At 40.9% G+C, this 21,817-nt stretch overlaps 1 protein-coding gene across 1 annotated transcript in view; it reads left to right on the plus strand.

Moving 5' to 3' along the window:
- GUCY2C (guanylate cyclase 2C) overlaps positions 1-15,872 on the plus strand; it is a 67,863-nt gene extending 51,991 nt beyond the window's left edge. Inside the window, exons 21-27 of the mRNA XM_070410652.1 lie at positions 2,096-2,254; positions 6,099-6,291; positions 7,853-8,027; positions 10,496-10,594; positions 12,003-12,097; positions 13,959-14,035; positions 15,133-15,872. Coding sequence (XP_070266753.1) covers positions 2,096-2,254; positions 6,099-6,291; positions 7,853-8,027; positions 10,496-10,594; positions 12,003-12,097; positions 13,959-14,035; positions 15,133-15,307 — 973 coding nt within the window. The 3' untranslated portion in view covers positions 15,308-15,872. The remainder of the gene's footprint in view (positions 1-2,095; positions 2,255-6,098; positions 6,292-7,852; positions 8,028-10,495; positions 10,595-12,002; positions 12,098-13,958; positions 14,036-15,132) is intronic.
- The last annotated feature ends 5,945 nt before the right edge of the window (positions 15,873-21,817 follow it).

Below are 21,817 nucleotides of genomic sequence, written 5' to 3' on the forward strand. Positions count from 1 at the left end.
TCTTAAGATCACCAAGTTTCTTACATTTTTCAAATCTTAAAAAAAATATATTAAATCTTAGGATCAGCAACTTTGGCCCTACGTCCTTAAGACTTGAGTCATGAATCAGACTATAATTCAGGATTTTTTTTAAAAAGTAACACACAATTATCCAGTAAGATTGAATTCTAGATTTCTCGTGTTTTCTGTTAGAGACAGTGCAGAGTGAGAAAAATAACACTGGAGTGAGAGAGGAGACCCAGTTTCTACACTAGGATCTAATAATAGCTTGCTGTGGGACATTGGGCAAAACACTTATCCTAATTGGGTGTCAATTTTCTTGTTAGTAAAATTGGACTGAACAAGATCATTTGTACAATTCCTTCCAGCTCTAACTTTTTGTAGTTCTCATTAAGTCATTCAGATACTTAACGAGGCTAAAAGCCCAAGGCTGGAGAAGAAGTAGAGTGAAGTTAATCAAAGTGAGGTCATTGATTTGGTAGATCTAAGCTGTCCTTTGGGGGAAAGGAGCCGGACATAATAAGCGATTTAATTCTTGCCCACTTTTCATCGCTTCACAAAGCTGTTACTAAGAGCAGATGAGCTTGTACATGTGACAGATGACATGTAAACTCTTGGAGATAAACTGGGGCCCTGATCGTCTACCCTAGAGAATCTGATGTCATTGATCTGGGGAGCAGGCTGACATCGGGAGTTTTAATAGCTCCTTAGATGATTAAAACTTGCAGCCAATTTTTTAAAAAATGCAGCCAAGGTTGAGGAAATGTTTAATTAAATCAATTCATCATGAAATAAGATATCCATCTTCATCCTTTACACCTGCTCCCTTGCCCTTTCTACCAACTAGACTCTAGGTGTTTCTAGTAAATTCCCTGGGGAACTTGTTTAAAAATTCTGTTTCTTAATCCCAAGCCTAGCAATTTCCAGTCTTATAGGTCTAAAATGGGACTCAGGAATGGATTGAATTTTTAACAATCATCCCTCCACATCCCAAGGGAATGATGATGTAGGCCATCTTCTCCTTGACTGTATAAATTATAATTTATAATTGCTGTTGTTGTAATAACAAAATGGTATGATTTGTTCAGCCCCTTCAATTGTGCGATATGTGTTAGTTACCAACATTATCTCTGATCCCCACAATGACTCTGCAGGAACTCAGCATGCCTCTGAAACCAGCTTGGCACCAAGGCTTGTCATAGGCTCATGTCACAGAAAGCTGGCATCTCATCCAAGTCTCCTTGGTCTAACAAACGCATTCAGAATTAGGTTTTTTGCTTTAGGATCCTGGCTTTCCATTCTGAGGAGATCATGTAAGGCTCAGCTTTGCTTTTCTTGGTTCTCCTCATATACTTTCATTTATCTCCTCTAGAGCTTTTTTTTTTTTAAGAAAGTTTTTCTTTTATTATAAAATATTTATTAAAATTTTGGAAAATGAATAAGCAAACAAGAAAGTACAAAGATCATTTGTTGTGAGTAGATGACCATCAGTTTTCAAAAATTAAAAATGAGATTATAATTTTTGCTATTTTATGAAATTTTTCATGAGCGATATAGAAGTAGTATCTTTTGTTTTTAACTATTCTAATTCACATTTAATGCTACATTAGTACTCCATTGTACCATAATATTTTAACTACTTTTTTGTTACCCATTTAGGTTATTTTCAAATGTGTGCCATTATAAAAATTGCTGTGACTTGCTTTGTAGTTAACTTTAGCATGTTCATGATTGTTTCCTTAAAATAATTCTTAGAAACAGAGTTGATGGGCTGATTGGTATGTGTATTCTTAAAAAGCTATGACACATTTTACCAGATATCCCTCCAGGAAGGTTGTATGTATATATGTCTTCCTTCTTACCTACATTGATTACCATTGTTATAACATTTGCTTTTCTTTCTTTCTTTCTTTCTTTCTTTCTTTTCATTAATCTTATTTCTATATTTCTTTCATTTTTCCTGAGGTTAAATGTTTTTGTTAGGTATCAGTCATTTTTATTTTTTCTTTGTTTAATTACCTGTTCATCATATTTGCCCATAGTTATAATGGATGTTCATGTTTTCTTAACAATGCTCTTTATATACTACCCACAGCCTTTTTCATGACCAGAAAAGTGAAAGTTATATGGACACCTTGATCCGACGTCTACAGCTATACTCTCGAAATCTGGAACACCTGGTGGAGGAAAGAACACAGCTGTACAAGGCAGAGAGGGACAGAGCTGACAGACTAAATTTTATGTTGCTCCCAAGGTAAGACAAATGGTCCTGCTGTTGTGGTTTCCCACAACACAGCTATGCCTCATACTTAAAGCTGAAAGCTTCAGCATATTTATCTAGCATTGTTTTTCTTGATCTATTTAGGATTGGTCCACTTTGCATATTCTTTTTTTGTTTCATATACATATTTCAGATATCCCCCTTTTCCCCATTTTTGCCCCCCCTCCACCCAGCCCCTGCTCCACCCCAGGCCTTTCCCACACTATTGTCTGTGTCCTTGGGCTATGCTTATATGCATATATGTTCTTTGGTGAATCTCTTCCTCTTCTACTTCTCCCTTCCCCACTAAGATCTGTCATTCTGTTCCATGCATCTATGCCTCTGGACCTATTTTGTTCATCCGTTTATTTTGTTCATTAGATTCCACATCTAAGTGAGATCATGTGATAGTTGTTTTTCTCTAACTGGCTTATTTTGCTTAACATAGTCTTCAAGTCCATCCATGCTGTTGCAAAGGTTAAGAGATCCTTCCTTTTTACAGCTGTTTAGTATTCCTTTGTGTAAATGTACCACAGCTTTTTTTTATCCACTCATCTACTGATGGGCACTTGGGCTGTTTCCAGATCTTAGCTATCATAAATAACACTGCTATGAACATAGGGGTGCATATTCTTTAAGAGATTGCGTTTTAAAATGCATGGATCTTGCTAACCCTTGTTCTGCTCTCTTGCACTTTAAATACTTTTTTTAAAAAAAGATGTTATTTTCAAGTAGCCATGTGGTGCCACAGAAGGAGCGTGGACTGTGGAGTTGGAATAACCTGGATTCCAACATCTCTGTGTCACTCTTACTAAGTCTGTGACCTTAAGCAAATCACGGTCTCTCCTCTGTGAAATGGACATTTAAGTCTCCTATGGAATCTGTGAGCTATAAAGCACTTTCAGGCACTAAGTATTTGTTTCTTTGCTTTCTTTCTACCTCAAAGTAGAAGCCAAGTTACGAGAAGTATAAGTGTTTCTAGTGGAGGAGGTGAGGCTACACATCAGATATCTCCTCTCCTAGGCATGTATAGGCTGGCCTCCATTTTATGAAATAATACAACAGCTGTGACAGAAGGGAAAGGAAGTAAGGTTGGGGTCACCAAACAGTTTAAAGTTTTGTAAGTGTTGGTACTCAGCTAATAAGCAAGAAATTAAAATGTGAAGAGCTAGGAAATAGGCGTAGGACAAGGCCACTGTGGGTACACTGTTACAGCAAGAAGCAATGTTTTCCTCTCATGAAAATAGAATAAAATGTCCTATTAGGTTAAGGATAATGTAGGGAATCTAGCAGTTAGATAAAATCATGGAAATTGACTTCAAAATCATGGTCCCACCGCCTACTGTGCATGTGTGATCTTGGGCACTTTCCTCAATGCTCTAAGCTCAGTTTCCCTTGTGCTTCACAGGCTGTTCCAAAACATCCCCTGAAATAAGGTGCAGGATTTAAGATACTTAGCACAGTGCCTGGAACATCCACGGTTGTTATTACACATAGTCGCTCTGACTTTTATATATGACTTGTATTAGTTATTATTTTATTTTGATCCCATACTTAATTTCAAATATCAGTTCTACATGAGTAAAAAAATGATTTTCAGATTGTACAGGCTGTTTTCTAAATACATAGTTTCTCTTCTACAGCATAAGTGAGGAAGTAAGTTACACACATACTCTATTCAGTCATCCAGACCTCAAGAGAGCCTAATACAGAACCCACGTGCCCTCACAGAGCCTAGGAACAGCCTGGGAATGGCACCCTTGGAATAGGCTGGACCCCTGTTAGGCAACTTCTGTCAGCGCTCCATGAATGTTAGTTACATAATGCATCACTCTTTGCCTGGCCTTTAACTCCGTAACAAAAACAAGACCCTGGTTACCTGGCTGCTTTTCCAGGGTGTCATCATCAGTGTGGTTTTAACCAAGAACGTCACTCAAATGATTGCAAACAACTAGCTCACCACCTCGGTTTTCTTTTCTTCCCTTTGCTTGAATGTGCCACTTTGACCACGAGATGGTAAATGTTTTTATTGGATTGCCAAGGTTGTAGAACACAAATCTCTTCAATAGCTGCAACGCACCATGACTCCAGTGCAACTCACTTCCGTCATTTATGTAAAAACTCTTTGTATTTGTAAAAGAAAACCAACAGTAACTAGAAGAATAAAACAGAAATATTTACAGCAAAATTATTAATAAACTTAAGACTGCATATAGGAACCAGATCACTACTTTAACGCTTATTTGAACCCTTCCCTTTGAGGTTCTTAAACAGATTAAAATAGGTTTTTCTTCTTTGGGAAGTTCTTCAAAGACATCTACTCCGTACAACGAATTCTGTGTCAGCAACAACCTGTTTATGAAAGCTCGCCATGTGAGATTATAGTTCTTCCATCATTTATCTGAACATCAGTTTCTCTCACGTGCATGCTACTTTCCAAGCTCATAGGACTTTTCAGATATAATCAGTAAAATGAAGGGTAAAAATGGGAAATATCCAATTTTATCGTTACATCAAGGTGGCCTACAAAAATAATCTGCACCCTTACACTGGGCATGTCAAGAACAACCAGCCCAGAGGTGCCCCTGCTCATCCAAACAGCCACACCGAACGGCTGTTTATCAAAGGTCCTGAGTTCCCTCACTGCACCAGCTGAAAAACTTCTTCCCTCCAAGCTCCGGAGGTTCTCCAAGTAATTTCTGTGTTTGATGGGCTGGTTTCTGGGAAAGTGCTTGACATTCTTCCTCTACCACAGTCAACATGCTCCAGGCCTTTCCCAGCTACCCGACAGTCCCAGGCCTTAGGGGTGGAGTTGGGGGGGGGGGGGGTGCTGAGCAACAAAAGTCCTAAAGGGGTAGATGTTGCTGAGTTCGGACTGGCTCTGCTCTCAGTGGCCATGGGACTTGGTAAAAGTCATACTTTTAAGCCTCAGCTTTCTCATCTGTGAAAATAAGGGATTTCTTCTCAATGACCTCTATGGTACCTCCCAGCTTCCAGGTTCTGGTTCTAGTGGTTCCATACTCGGATCCTTTACAGAGTGACCCCAAGGGCAGATGGGGAGCATGCAGCTCATGATGGGGTTGGGGGAAATGAAAAGCCACCTTGGCACATAAGGGAATATGGAGTCCCTTCTTGTAGTTCTTCTCTCTTAATTCTGAGTCTGATAAACTGCTCTTTATATCTCTTCAACAAAGATATTCTAAGTTGCTTCTACTTGACTTCTTCGATTTTAAGATAATTTTAACTTGTTTACATGGTAATTGACTTTGTTTTTTAAAGAACCCAAATCTGGTTCAGAATATATCAAATAAATTCTGGTCCATACTACATCCAAGTTAATTTTTAAGTCCATATTCCTTCATAGTGATAACAAACAATGTCATGTTAAATGACATTGGGAGGTAAAACCATTGATTTGGATGATGAGAAAGATCTGATATAGCTATAGTCACTCAAGCCCTTGCATTAATGACACACTCTCCCTCTCAGCTTCTGGATATAGAGTTATATCTAGAAGAAACTATGAATAGAGAGGTAAAAAGTAGGCAAGTATGTTATGTAGTAGCATGTGTATATGTGTATTAGGTTCAACAGTCAAGTACTAATTTAATGCTAAACCTGCTTATAGTCATCTGAGTTCAAATGCATGTATTATATGTTTATGTATGTATGTAATATATGGTATATGCAACTTATCTTTGCTTCCTAGCCACCCAGTTTACTGGCAATCCCAAATTCTAGAATTCCTGGAGGACAATTACTACTATCTCAAATATTTATGTAAGAGAAGAAAAAAAAATTTACTAAAGTTGGTGGCAAATTTCTTCCTTCCATCTAGGCTAGTGGTTAAATCCTTGAAGGAGAAAGGCATTGTGGAGCCTGAACTATATGAGGAAGTTACCATCTACTTCAGTGACATCGTAGGTTTCACCACTATCTGCAAATACAGCACCCCCATGGAAGTGGTGGACATGCTGAATGACATCTATAAGAGCTTTGACCACATTCTCGATCACCATGACGTGTACAAGGTAACCACCTCACCTAACAGGCTGAGACGATCCTGAGGCCCCAGGTCAGCAGAGTCAGAATTAGTTGTTTCTGTTACTTCTCAGGTCTTGTCCTTCCTAAATTATGATTTAATGCATCAGTGGTTGAATCTGAGCTCAAAATGAAGAGAAGTAAAAGAATAAGAAGGGCTAAAAGTTGGGGGGGGGTGGGGGTGGGGGGGGGAGAAGACATGTAATACTTTAAACAATAAAAGAAAAGAAAAAAGAAGGACCAGAAGTCAAAATGACCATATGACTTTAAGTAGTTTGAAAAAAACAACAACATAAAGTTCAGCAGAAATGAATTTTGGGTACTAAATTTAGAGAAAATTTTATCCTCTCAAATCATCTTCAAAAAATGGATAGTGTTCGGGCTAATTGCAAGACACTGGAGTTATAATAAGTAGAATAAGAATATCTTGTTGTTGAAATAGCAGCATCATTCAAAAAAGACCACAGAAAAAAAGAGAGATTTCTACAATTTCACAACTGGATCTGTTACCTGACTGGCATGCTGACCAGTTCTAGGCTATTAAGTCTGAGTCAGAAGAGTAAAAGGGGAATTGAATTCCCACATTCTCATGATAGAAAAGCAGCATACCATATGGCACAAGTAGCTTTAGAAATAGATCTCTTCACTCAAATCCCAATTTGCCCCTTACGAACCATGTGATCTCTTAAAATATATTTAACTTCATCAGGTCTCAGTTTGCCTATCTGTAAAATGGGATGATAACAATACCCACCTCAATGGGTTATTGTAAAGATTATTTAGATAAACAATATGCCTGGAACACTGTGTCCTTAAGTAAAGCTTAAAACTCATTATTATAATACTCTGTCATACTGGTTATTACTCACAGAGAGGACTCCCCTTTTAGGGTTTGTCTTAGCCCAATCCTCAGAAAGCCATATTAACAATAGCCCTTGTTAGACAGAAAATGATTATGCATTTTAGAGATATATGACAAAAAGAAGTTAACTAACCAATAAACATGAACTATACATATGATTGTGAAAATAAAATTAAAAGGGAAGAGAGGACATTTATCAAAGAATAATGTTTATACAGTACTGTTAATATAAATCTACTACTTATTATAATAAAAGTGTGTAGAGTCACCATACTACAAGAATGTGTATTTTATCTTGGAGGAAACTACAATTTTTTTTTTTCAAATAGTATGTGAAAATTGGTAAAGTGCTGAAAATGACTTTTCTGGTAAATAAAGGTCTTTCTAAAATAACATAGAGCTACTCGGATTATTTAAACATTCATAGAATTGTCAACACCTCTGGGTGATTTACATTATTGTGAAGTACTTACATAAAAACATCTACAGCTATTTTATCATCCATTTTACTAGACTATAGAAACCCTAAAGAAATGAGCATAGAAGTGCTCTTAAACTGGTCCTAGAAAAAGTGTACAGGGCTCATACTGAGGGGTTTTTTTTGTATTTGATATGTGATTAACTGCTTATGTTTAATTTCTTGTGCCTTTTGAAGGGGCAGCTTCACTGATCAGAAACTGTTTTCACAGGTGGAAACCATTGGTGATGCCTACATGGTAGCTAGTGGCTTGCCTAAAAGAAACGGCAATCGGCATGCAGTGGACATTGCCAAGATGGCCTTGGATATTCTCAGCTTCATGGGGACCTTCGAGCTGGAGCATCTTCCTGGCCTCCCGATCTGGATTCGCATTGGAGTTCACTCTGGTATGGGATTGAGCATTGTAGCAAATGGGAACCATATGTATCTCTGTGCACTCACTAAATCAGAAAGTGTAGAGTCTTCAAATGTGATCAGTGTTCACGTGAGGTTTACTCTTGGATCTGTCTGCCAAAAATGAGGTCCATGACACATCCTGACATAATTAGACCCATCCCTAGAGAGTTCTAGGAAACACCTTTGACTCCTGGAATGATAAACACCACCACATCCTAAAATAACAAGCTCCAGATTTCCTGGTTAAGTCACTATATTTAGTGTTTCAATTATCTCCTCTCATTCTCTCCCTCTCCCCTGCCCCCAACTTCAGTATTTTCCCCCACTAAAGTATTACGGTATCTTAAATGGATTAGACTATCTATGGGGGTGGGGAGGGGATGGCTGGTCAAATTCTTATAATAAAAGGGCATTTATGCCCCCTACACCCACCCCTCTCATTGGTGCAGAAAGCACATGAGCCACTTCAAAAACCATGAAAGTTACTCACCCTTGAATGTAGAGATTTGAAAAGATGAGTTACAATTGTTCCAGAAAAACATAGTTGGAAAGGACCTCAGAAATCATCTAGATTAATCCTTTATAAGACATAGATTATCTTTACAGGTTCCAAGATAAGTACTAGTAATTTCATATCCACTTTTAGAACAATTCCAGGATTTCCTGAAAACTCACTGTATCCAAAGCCATGTCACTCCATTATTAAATATTTGTAATCATAAGACAGTCTTTCCTGTGTTAAATTAACTCACATCTCCCTGTAATTTCTTGTCATTGCTCCTCTTTCTGCCCTCAAGCCTTGCAGAAGAGCCACAGTATAGAAAACCAGAGAGATCGCTCCAGGCTTTGTGGCCAGGACCAGACAACTGCATTTATAAAAGTCATCCTGTATCCACAGCACCTGTCTCAAAGCCTGGCAGTAAATACTGATTGATTAAGAAATCAGTGAGATTCTCAAAGTGACAGTCAATAGACGTTAAAAACTGCTACCGCGTGTTCACTGTCAGGAACACAGCTGTAGCCTTTCCTGAACGTGTCCACGACCAAATGTCTTAGATGTTTCCATATACACACGAGGGAACTTGCTGGTCATCTCTTCAGCCAGCAACAGCATTCTGTCTGTTTTGAGCCATTGCAAATCGCCAGAGGAAGGAACAGCAACAGGTCTGACTGAACCAAGTCAGAGAGACTGGAGCTCTGGGTCCTGGCCTCTTCTCTCTCCCCGTGACCCCCTCGAGGTCTGAGCGGACTACCAGGGCCCCAGCGCTGCCTTATTGGGCTGAAATAAGGATAGATAGTAGGCACACATACCTACTATCTAGGTACGATCCTAGGGTTTAACCCTAAGAAATGAAAGGGTCAAAGTTAAATACAGATAGCTGAAAACAAGACTAACTAATATCTGCAAGGATTTTCCCATGTCCAGGCCCTCCTCAGTGTTATCACTCCGTTTCTGAAGAGCCACTTTTGACAAGACCTAAGGCCCAGATCAGAAATCTCATCTAGCAGCTGCCTCTGCTGTACCTTTCCTGCTGGAGTTACTCTTTTGTCTGTCTGTTTTTTTCTGTTTGCTTATCTTTTGTTTATTTTACACCCAATCTAACAGGGAAAAGCTCAGCACTCAGGGGGAGTCCAGTATTTTGTACATTTTTAATCTTCATAAACACAGAGTGTTTATAGGATAAATCTATAAAGAAACTCAACTTACATAGATCAAACCCAACTAGAAATCAGCCAAACTAGAAGACCAGTAGTTACTTCTATCCAACACCTGTTTTTGTAGTTTCTGAGTTAATCTTTAACCTCTAAAATCTTTAACCCCTTGCGTTCAGTCGTTCCACACAAATACTTGTTTAAACAACCCTTCCTCCCCACCTGGTATACACAGTGCACAGTCTTCCTCGGCTTTGTTTTTGCTAGAATGTTCTTGTGCTCCCCCATTCCACCGCATTCACATGGCACGTGAAATGCTCAGGGAAAATTCTGCCAGATCCTTGTCTTCTGGGTCTTCCATCATCATGCCATTAATCCCAGAAATGCTACCCTACTAAATCAAAATAAAATAAGACAAACTTGGGCCATTGAGCCTTCAAGTGTACTGGGACCTCCAGCAGTTCAGAGCTCAGGGCTGTGTGGCTCAGCACAGTGAGCAAACACTGGGATAGTCTTCATCCTACTGCTTCTATTGAAAATATTCAGAATGACTTCCCACCTTTCAGCCTGGATCTGATGCCTTCTTGCTTTGTGCAAATGTACTTTTCTATGCCAGAGCAAAATACTTTCTGAAAGCATGCATTGATTGAATAATGATGTTTCCCTCGTTGAATACATTCTTCATTTGAGCTCATTATTCACACCCTCAGACATGCCTCCATCAAGTGGAGTATTCAACATTGTGGCACCTTCATTCCTCTCTGTGATTTCCATTCCCCCACTTCCTGCTTTCTGCCCTTTCCAGGTCCCTGTGCCGCTGGCGTCGTGGGGATCAAGATGCCTCGTTATTGCCTATTTGGAGATACCGTCAACACAGCCTCTAGGATGGAATCCACTGGCCTCCGTAAGAAGGGAGATTGTGTTTCTTAGAGAACAAAGATTCTGTCTTTCAGCAGGAGGGAATTGTAGGATAACGTGCACAAGAAGTGCCAGTGAGATGATGAATGAATGACCCTTCTTCACATTGAATGAACACAAGACTGTGTCATTCCAGGCCTTGCTACATTTGCTTTTGTTGCAACTGTTTACTAATCATTATTCTTTCTTTTGGCTCAGTTTTAGGTCGCTTCTATTAGTTTGGGTTTATTTAGCAATGCATTCAGGCATGCTCTACCTGGAATAGTCATTAACTTTAGCAGAGATCCATGTAAGTTAAAAAAAAAAAAATCAGTAGGCTAGGTATGGAGTATACAACTTGGTTCATTTTCCTATTTCTCTTTCATTTGGTTTTCCAGGGAATTGGTTTTAGTAAAGAAAAATGTATTTGTTATCTGCAAAAACCTATATTGCATTTGCCTGGCAAGGTAGAGGCACTGTGTGTTGCATGTAGTAGATGCTAAATAAATATTGATGACAGTGATAGTAACAGAAATATATACAAGAGTGAATAAAAGCATTGGTAGATGTGGGCAGACATTGCAAAAATATAGGTCTTAGAACAGTGTTTTGGCAATTTACTGACAATCTGATACTGGTTTATGCTGGAAAATCATGATGTAAAGGAAAGAATAAGTTTATAAGACTTGCGTTAAAATTATAACTATGCAAATCACTGCCTGTGTTAAGGTAGTGGGGGAATTACCTCATTTTTCCTAGGCATCAAAAATTTGAGGATAGGATACCAACCTTGCAGGAAGGATTGGAGAGGATATATGTTAATCACTTAGCAATCCTCTGATAGATGGTAGGCATACAATATGGGGGTGCTATTATTCTTACTATTGTTATTGTCTGTGGCACCCATAATGGGAAATGTGATGTACAGCAATGGACTGAGGAATGGAAGTATATCCTCACCACTTAGTTGTCAGGAAGATAACAATATCCCAGAAGAGTAAAATTTGAGAAAATCAAGACCCTATAACTGTCTCCTGAATCTTTACCTTGTCACCAACACTTGGGCTACTTATTGGAACTTTTACATGGGGAAACCACATGCCAGTTCTCAAGCTCAGCACCACAAGCTAAATCTAAAACGAGGTCCTGGGGCTACCACTCTGAGCTGGAATGAGAATCCATGGAGCACAACCCAGGAGTGCCGTCACTCAGCACCCTGAAAACAGTGCCAGACCCTCTTTGTTCCCACGTGTGATATTTATTGCACTGGGTGTGTTTTTAAGTGTTCTTGCACTAAAATATCTGAGCCGTCAAGAACATCTAAAGTGAATGTCCGGAATCAAGGGAAAACAAATGTGGCCATGTAACAGATTTCAAATGGACCAGATTTTCATTGATCTGTTTTGCTTTTCCAGCCTTGAGAATCCATGTGAGTGGATCCACCATAGCCATCCTGAAGAGAACCGAGTGCCAGTTCTTGTATGAAGTGAGAGGAGAAACGTACTTAAAGGTGAGGGACCCACAGAGACAGTACCCAGAAAAGCCACTCACACACCCCCAGGGGCCACTTCCTTTGAGACTGGACACCCAATGGTCAGTAATATTGGGGAACATACGATGAAGAATCCTTTTCTGTACTCTCTGCATGGATCTCCCTCTGTCCCTGTGATGATCACTGACCATCCCCGCGATGGGCACCCACTATCCCATGTAGGAGAAGCCACCGCCAAAGAATGTGAACTCAGCCTCTCTTTACTTCAATGAGCCCTTTCCATATTCTGAAATATGACCACTATGTCATAAAATGCTGCCACCATTTCTTCCACATGTACCCAACTTTTGCCCCCAATTCCTCCTTTATACCCAAGAGCCACAGTCCTGTCCAGGAGTAATTTAACTACAGTCAATGTCCCTGTCTCCTTGCGTTCTTGCTCTTACTTCAAGATGCTGCAGCTCTAAGGCCACCTCTCCAGCCAGTTGCTTTATCATTCAAAGCTCTGGACAAGAGATGGCAAGCTGGCCTCCAAAGCCACCAAATGCCTCCACTTGGCTCTCAAGCTGCTTTCTGAAGATTACAATCTTTTCACAATTGGTCTGAGGCCAACTATTGCCAGTAAGATCATCTGTCTCCAGTAGCCATAGCACTTCCAGCCTTTACACTGTGGTTGCAACTTAAGCCTCCTTTTATGTAGTAGGGTCCTAACATCACACTCACTTTTTAATCCTCCAGAAATACATTTTCTACACCAAGCATTTCTCCCAAGATAGAAGCGGTTTATGGATTACTACAATGCAAACACCTAAAAAACCCCCACTATTTTTAAAGATGAGTGATTTAAATATATATATATATATATATATATTACCATCCACTCTACTTTTCAAATACTAGCTCTAGCAAAACCAGGATTTTCAGTAAGTTTCCATTCATTTTATAGCCTCCACATGGGCCCAGAAAATGTCACTTAAGTGTTCATTATGATGCACATGTGTTTATAGTTTACACACTTTAGGTGGGGAAACTGTGGCAAAACTTTTGTGGCAAACTTCATGGCAAAATGAGCCAGAAGAAAATGTGGATAATGAAAACCAGTCAGATTTGTTGGCATAACAGAACTGTAGATGAATTTTCTTCCTTTTTAGGTTCTTGTGATGTTGCCATAGTGATATTTTAAAATCTTTGGGGCCAGGGGAGACTCTACTTTGAAGAAAACATGTCTGGTGATTGAGAGACTTGTTTTTATTGATTTTAGAGGGAGAAAGCGAAACAGAGAAATCAATTTGTTGTTCCACTTATTTATACACTCATTGGTAGATTCTTATATGCGCTCTGACTGGGTCTTGAACCCACAACCTTGGCATATTGGAATGATGTTCTAACCAACTGAGCTACCAGCCAGGGCAAGAGACTTGTTTCTGAAAGGGCACTTGGAGCCCTACCTGGTTTGGCTCAGTGTCTGGAGCATCAGCCCGTGGACTGAAGGTCAAAGGTTTGATTCCCATCAAGAGCATGTACCTTGGTTGCAGGCTCCAATCCTGGCCCTTGTCAGGGTTTGTGCAGAAGGCAACCAATTGATGTGTCTCTCATATCAATCTCAATCTCTCTCTCTCTCTCTCAAAATCAAGGGAAAAAATATCCTCGGGTGAGGATTAACAACAAAAAAATAAAAAAAAATAAAAAAGCATTTGGAAATAAGCTCTGTCCATATGTAAGGCAGACCATCCCAGGAAGGTGTGCTGCACTGAAATACAGGCACTGAGAGGAACTCAGAGAAGAAATGTTTCTTAGAAACAAACACTTGTCAGAACAGTGGGCTAGAACTGAACTGTCTCATTGGCCTCCATGGTTCTCACCTCTCTCATCTCACTAGGGAAAAGGAACCGAGACCACCTACTGGCTGACCGGGATGAAGGACCAAGAATACAACCTGCCAACCCCTCCTACTGTGTAAGCTGCTGGCTGTGGCGGGGGAGGGGAGTGGAGGTCTTGGCTTTGTAAGTTGGGCTTCGTACAGCCAACTTACCAATCAGTCTTGATTTTTGGCAAGTGCTTTGACAGTGTCAATGATGTATAAATATGAGGACTACATGTGTGAGAAGTTTAGAAATCTCCCTTCTCTGGCTGCTAGAAGCTGGGTATTCCAGCATGCCCAGGAGAACAGAGGACGGTTGAGAGCTCACTTCCTGCGTGTCTGGTTCTGATAAGAGTAAAGCACGCTGGAGGCGAAGGGGCACTCTGCATCTCCACCCCTGCCTACAGCTCTCTGCTGGGCCACATGTTGAAAACGGGATCTACCCCATCCCTGGGGCTGTGGTTCTGGGTCTTCCCATAGAATGTATGTCCTCCCTGAGATGAGGAAGACAGGTTCCGGGTCTAACTGACAGTCTCAGTTCCTCTAAAGCTGACTCAAATGGTCACCAAGTTGCATAGTGGTTGCTGCAGTCAGTCACGTGGCTGTTGCTGTGGCATTGGCTATGGTAGAGAAACCCCGTCTTGCAGACTCCTAGATGTTGGACCCAGACAGATGGCAAGCCTATAGATGCCAAAACCACCCAGGTCTTCCCTGGGGCACAGGGGACCTGGCCTCTTCCTAGGATTGCTCCACGTCCATTCCAAATTCTTGAAACCCTCCATTCATTCTGAGTCCTCCCCAGACACTCCTAGGAATGTGTGGGACCAACACGTTTTCAGGGTTGGGTTGCAGGGGCCCAGCATTGTTCTGGCTTCTGGCCCCCTCCCTGCAGTGGCATGGGTGAACCTAACAGCGCCTCCAAGTTCTAGCAGCATGGTGTTTCACTTTGAAATTGAAATAACAGTTTTCAGTTTGAAATATATTCTGCTTTTTCTATATATTCGACTGCACTGAGCAGGCTAACAGTCCCTTATGGTCATCCGAGGCAAGCCTGTTTATCAGACTTCCTGTGTCTAGCACAGAAGAAGCCTTTGATAAGTGCTGGGTAAACTGAGCGGATTGTTCTGGAGCAAAGAAATATTCTGTATGAGTTGCTGAGAAGTTCTATTTTCCCTCCCCACTCACTTCCCAGGGAGAATCAACAGCGCTTGCAGGCTGAGTTTTCAGACATGATTGCCAACTCTTTGCAGAAAAGACAGACTGCGGGGATAAGAAACCGAAGACCCATGCGTGTAGCCAGCTACAAAAAAGGCTCTCTGGAATACCTGCAGCTGAACACCACAGACAAGGAGGCCACCTATTTCTAAACCTATGAGGCCCAAGGACTCAGGCAAATGAAGTACAGATGCCCTCAGGCAGCGACCTCCAGGGGCCCGAAGCCTCCGTTTCCCAGAGACCTCAGTGGAACACAAGACTCAGATGCCTCCTACTGAGCCTCTAACAGTGGGTATCGTAACCCACGTAACCCACCCACCATTCTATTTGTTTCTATAAATACTGACTCTGACTGATCTATAACTTATAAAAGCATGTTTGTATAAGAATCCTAGGAACTGACTTCAGATACAGACTCCGACCTTCAGTTATCCCAGTTCCAGGCGATTTGCTGACCTTCAACTATAGAACCAGGATGACAAAGACCAGGGTGACACACACAGACCATCACTTGACCAGTTTCGAGGTCCTTATCAGAATGGACCGTGTGGCCTGCATGTAGAGGACTTTTCACCCCTTGGTCTCTTTGTTCTGCTTTGCCTCTCCCTCCTCGTTAAAACCCCTGCCTGCTCTGAGATGTTGAGTTGGGCGTATGGCAAGAGTCCCCCATCTCCTCAGGTGACCAGCACTTGAATAAACCCCTTTCTTTTTTCACCAGCATCTGTCTCACGAGTTTGGTTTTTGTGGTGGCAGGCAGCTGAACTTGGGTTCCAGTTACAAGCTTTGGCTGCCTGTCTGGAACATTTTATAAGAATATTCTGGAACATTCTGGAAAAGTAAATTACTTTTCCCTCTGGAGCCTGATCACTTGCTTCAGGGAGCTTCAACCTGGGAAAGAGGAATGGATGTACTATCTCGAAGTTGGGGAGTTTTGTTCTCATTTCATTTATATTGTTTTTGTTTTCTTTACTGGCACTTTTTTCTTCTATATTCATGATTGACAGGATATTTTAAATTGTAAATTATATTTTAAGTATCTTATCTCCATTAAATTTTATTTAACTCATAATTTTTGCAGAAAATATGCTGTATATTAGGATTGATATGCTATAATTAGGATTGATATATACAGAGTGTCCCCAAAATATATATATATATACATATATATATATATACACTTTAACAGCTGATAGCTCAATTTTGAAAATGAAGTGTATTTTAATAAATACTGACTTTATAATTATTCAGTGTGTGTGTGTACATTTTGGGGGGACACCCTAAAATTAATAGTTGGAAGCTTACTGAGTCTGTGTATGTGTTTCCACCTATTCCTCCCATTTTCCTGAAATGCACCAGCCCCATCTTGTGCTCCCTGAAAAGCTGCCTAAATCCACCCACACGGAAGCAGAGCAAAGCTAGCATTGCTGCTCAGGGCTAAGAACCTTGACATTCAGTACCACTGCCCCACCTGAGGAGACTTTGTCTAGGCCTCTACCACGGGAGGCAGGGCCTGCAGCTATCTGAGGTCTGGGATAAAGTCAAATCCTGTTTAACTATAAAGACACAGAACTTCAAACTCTGTAGATATCTCTTTCCTGCCATCCATCAGCCGTCTCAGGACCCTTCTTATGGCACCCCAGCATGACTCAGTTGCTTGAAATTTCTGGGGAAATGGCAATAGTCAAGTGGTGTTGAGCAGACTGGAATCAGCAAAGGCAAGCAAGACAAGCTTGTAACACTTCTGGCGTTAACCTTCAGAACTAAAACAACTACTTCAAACACTTCCCCCTCCCCAGGCTTCTGCCATGGAAACCATTCAGATTCAGAAACGTTGTCTTTTCCATCTCCGGAAAAGCATAAAATCAAATGGTAACAGAATAAATTATCTCCTGATTTACGGGTTGAGAACTAATATGCAGCAAGAGTCCTTTCTTGGAGTCTGGAGGTGTATAATCTGCCTCAGCGTCTTGCACAAGGAGATTTTCTGCATGGAGATGAGGTTGTGACATGAACATTCTTGGTCATTCATTTAGGAGCATCTCTTCTTATTTCAGGAACTGGGCACAGGGAATTATAAAAGCATGGTCTCTGCCAAGCTTTGAATCCTATAGGGGAGAGGGAAATGTAAAGAGAGAAGTAGGTTTTGGTACAAAGCAATGTTCTTGACAGCAGGCAAATTTAGCAACTTCAACATCAACCAGTAAAACTCAAAAGCATCTTTAAAGCTAAGGGGCATTGCTAAAACATCTCAATAGCAGGCTCATGTTTGTCTTCTATTACAGAACCTACATGGTTGTGAAACATTTCTCTGCCTTTAAACAGATGTGTGGCCTCGGCTTGTCCAGCTTGTCCACTTAGCAATATGGTTATGGGATACCAGTGATGACAGCAACTAAGAATGGAACCCAAGCAAGGGTCAAATTCTCGCACTGCTCTTTTCTAGCTGTGAGTTAATTAATTAATGTCTCCAAGCTCCTGATGTTTCATTAATAACCATGAATCATAATATCCATCTCAAGGGGTTGTTACTAAGATTTTTTTAATTGAAATTTACCAAGCACCTGGCACAGTGTCTGTCACAGTAGGTTCTCAACAAATAACCTCTACTTTCCATTTTTCCCTTCTCTAGTTGCTTTATATTTAACAATTAGAGGCCTGGTGCACAAAATTCGTGCATGGGGGCGGGGGGGCGGCGGGGAGGTGTCCCTCAGCCCAGCCTGCACCCTCTCCAATCTGGGATCCCTCTCACAATCTGGGACTGCTGGCTCCTAACCGCTCACCTGCCTGCCTGCTTGATTGCCCCTAACCACTTCTGCCTGCCAGCCTGATCGCCTCCTAACCGCTCCCCTGCCAGCTGGATTGACGTCTGACTGCTCCCCTGCCGGCCTGATTGCCCCCAACTGTCTTCTCCTGCAGGCCTGGTTGCCTCCAACTGCCCTTCCCTGCTGGCCCAATTGCTCCCAACTGCCCTCCCCTGCTGGCCTGATCGCCCCCAACTTCCCTCCCCTGCCAACCATCTTGTGGCGGTCATCTTGTGATGACGTGATGATGTCGCACAAGGGATGATGCTACCTAGGCTTTTATTACATAGGATTGGTTATAGAATTTTTCAAATGTACACAAATTTAGAAGGACTATAGCTAATGAATCCCTTTATAGTCATCATCAGTTTTAAGAATTATCAAAAACTAAAAAAATAATGTGAAAAGGAAATTTATATTCATTTACAGCTATAACAATTCAGGCATTGATAATGAAGCAGCAGCAATATGATTGCTTTAAGGTAACCTAGGATAATTGATATAATTGCCTCATGGTAGTAAAAAAAAATCTCAAAAAAACTTTCCAATATTTATTTTTTAAAATCCAAGTATAAGTGGACCTGTGCAATTCAAACCCATGTTGTTCAAGGATCAGCTGTAGTTGCTAAAAATACCATTATAGTGGCCCCCTGTTGCCTGCAAGAGATATGTTCCAACACCCTCAGCGGATGCCTGAAACCATGCATAGTACCACAATCTATATATCCTGTTTGTTCGTATACACACAGGGGTGGGCAAAAGTAGGTTTACAGTTGTAAGTTGCACAAAGTACAGTTTATTCTTGTATTATTATTCATTAATTATTGTATTATCTTCTATACGCACAACTGTAAAACTACTTTTGCCCACCCCTGTATATACCTATTATAAAGTTTAAGTTATAAATTAGAGAGATTTATAACTTATATGTTGTAAGAGATTCACAATAACTAACAATAAAATAGAACAATTATAACAATACTAGAGGCCTGATGCACGAAATTCGTGCAAGGGGTCCAGCCCTCGCAGCCGCAGATGCTTGCCTTGGCCCTCACAGGCCCAGCTTCTACCGCTAATATGCTAATTAGACCATGATGAATGTGATCTCTCTCTCTCTCTCTCTCTCTCTCTCTCTCAAAATATCTTATTGTACTCTGCTCATCCTTCCTGTGATGATGTGAGGTGCTCATGTGATAGATGAAGTGAGGTGAATGACACAGGCATTGTGACGTAGCATTAGGCTAGTATAAGGGTTACTTGAACACAAACCATGCCAGTCAATCTGATAATCAAGATGGCTACTCAGTGACTAAATGGGGCGGGCAAAGGGATAATTTGTCTATACACAGCTGGACAAAGGGATAATTCACATTCCAGGTGGGACAGAGTGAGGTGGTGAGAGTTTTTATCATGCTACTCAGAACAACAATTTAAAACTACAAATTGTTCATTTCTGGAATTTTCCATTTAATAGTTTTGGACTACCATTGACTATGGATAACTGAAGCCACAGAAAGTGAACCCATGAGTAAGGGGAACTACTGTTTTTATTCTGTACTTTTATAGAATATAAACCTTTATTCATGTGCTTACACATACGCATATACTATGCAATGCAATCCCATTTAATGCATCTATCCCAAGATAAAATGCATCTTATCTTGCACCTTTAAGTAACTGCAATTTTATATCATGTAGATTATTCCATCAAATTATTTAAGGTATTAACCCAACCCAGGATAGATAGAGTTATTGGCAAAAAAAAACAACAACACACAAAACAAAACAAAAAAACAACAACAGTAACATGCTCCCTTGATTGTGTCCTAACATATGGACAGAGTCATGACACCTTTGTTATAGAAAGCATGAATTATCACTTTCAGTTCTATATTTCTTTGGAAATAAATAAAAACTTGAGGTTTATGAAAGAACAGACTCTTGTAAAACTGGAAATTGTACAAGAGCTCCCTGCATCTTCTAAAGAGATCCTGATTATCCAGTCACCCATTCAGCTCAGGAACAAAAATCAGCATGGAGCAGTGTTTCTCGAAGCACCCTGTGCTTACCTGCCTCACAGCACTCACTACACTGGCCAAGTGAACTATTAACCTTCTAGACCCCTCAGACCATGAACTCTTCAAAAGCAGGGGCTGTGGTTCATTCATCTCTCTATTCACAGAGCCCAGCACAGTGCCTGGAATACAGTAGGCACTTTGCACAGGTTTGTTGAAATCTAACTATGGTTTAAGCTATTTGATTTTAACTATCCTTTAGCTTAAGGTGAATTGGGCCTGATATTTGCCAGGAGCTCCACTGGGCTGGAAGAGAGAGAGCTGAGCTGCCTGTTGTTGGTATCGCTGATTAAAGCAACAAGCCAAAAATGAAAGAGTTAAACCTCTAATCACTGACTGCGATGATATAAGCAAGAGTCTGAAACCAAAAAAAAAAAAACAAAAACAAAAACACTGCCTCCCCCCTGTTCCATTTTCCCCCATGGAATAGCACACTGGTTGAGGGTCATATGTATCAGCACAGATGTGGAGGTAGTCTTACTATTGAGGGAGCCCCAAACAAAAGGCTCTGGCAGTCTTAAGGACCCTGGGCTTGAGAGAGGGTGTGGGAGACGGCTAGGAGTGGAAAATTACTGGGTCATGAGTCAGAGTGGGGAAAGGAGTCTTCAAAGTTCCTTCCTCCTGATGAGGAGGTCTCCACAGAGGCACCTGGAGGGGACTCCTGGCCAAGGCCTCGGATAAAAGACCGATAGGAATGAAGGAAGCAGGGCTTGGAATGAACTATACCAAGAGCATGACTATCCAGGGGGCCAGAGTCCTTGACTGCACCTCCCTCCAGAGACTGGAATGCATGGGCTGTTACCAAACCAAAGTCCATGTGCCCCACTCTTTGAAAGGCCAAAATTCAAAACATCTGAGTTTGGAGTAAGGAAAGGTTTATTGTTTGAAAGGGTGCCAACTGATAAGATGGGAGTTCTAATTCTCAAATCTTACACACTGGACTAGGTGACGGGTTGTTAAGGGGTTGGAGGAGTAGGCAAATTTTAACTGGAGGACCTTGGAACTTGGCCATTTATGGTAAAGGGACTAAATCTTCCTGGACAATAGGCCCTTGGCTTCTGGAAGGATTCCGGTGTTCAAGTTCTGGTCCTTTGGTTCCCTGGTTGGAAGCATGAGACTGGTTCCGGGCACAGGTGGAGATCAAAGTTCTCTCTTCTACACATGCATGACCTGCAGTGTTGGTCTGTTGTCTCTGAAAAGCAACTCGGAATCTCATTAAACAGGATAGGACCATTTGAGTTGGTTCTGCAGTTGCATGGGGAGGGCAGCTTTCCCTGCGAAGCCTTCTATATTAAAAAAAAAAAAGTCTCTGTAATCATGTAAGGTCAGGCCTGAAAAAATCGCACACAGGTTTTTAACCAGAAGCCTACTTCTTCAACATTAAAAGCCAAAACACAGAAACAATGAACTAGAGGGGGCATGCTCTGCTTTTGCTGTTGAGAAACGAATCAAGTTAGGGAAAAAATAAGGGGGTATTTTCCCAGTCTTACTGCTAAATTACCAACAGAACCTGAAGCTTGAGAAAAAACAATAAATATATTTTTGAACTTTCAAACTTTCCTGTAACTTTTCGATCCCACCTTAGACATTATATAGATTATCATCAGTATGATATGCATGGGTGTCTGGATTCCAGTCCAGCATATGGTTGGTCTCCTTAAAGAAAATTTCTACATTGAGACAGGCCAGGAAGCGAGGACAAGTGGAACAGGGAAACTGACAGCTGAACTACGACAAGTGGAACAGGGAAACTGACAGCTGAACTACACAAGTGGAACAGGGAAAC

Source organism: Myotis yumanensis, unplaced genomic scaffold (genome assembly GCF_028538775.1).
Source record: "Myotis yumanensis isolate MYYU_CA2020_CCGP unplaced genomic scaffold, mMyoYum1.0.hap1 SCAF_3, whole genome shotgun sequence".
Taxonomy (NCBI): domain Eukaryota; kingdom Metazoa; phylum Chordata; class Mammalia; order Chiroptera; family Vespertilionidae; genus Myotis; species Myotis yumanensis.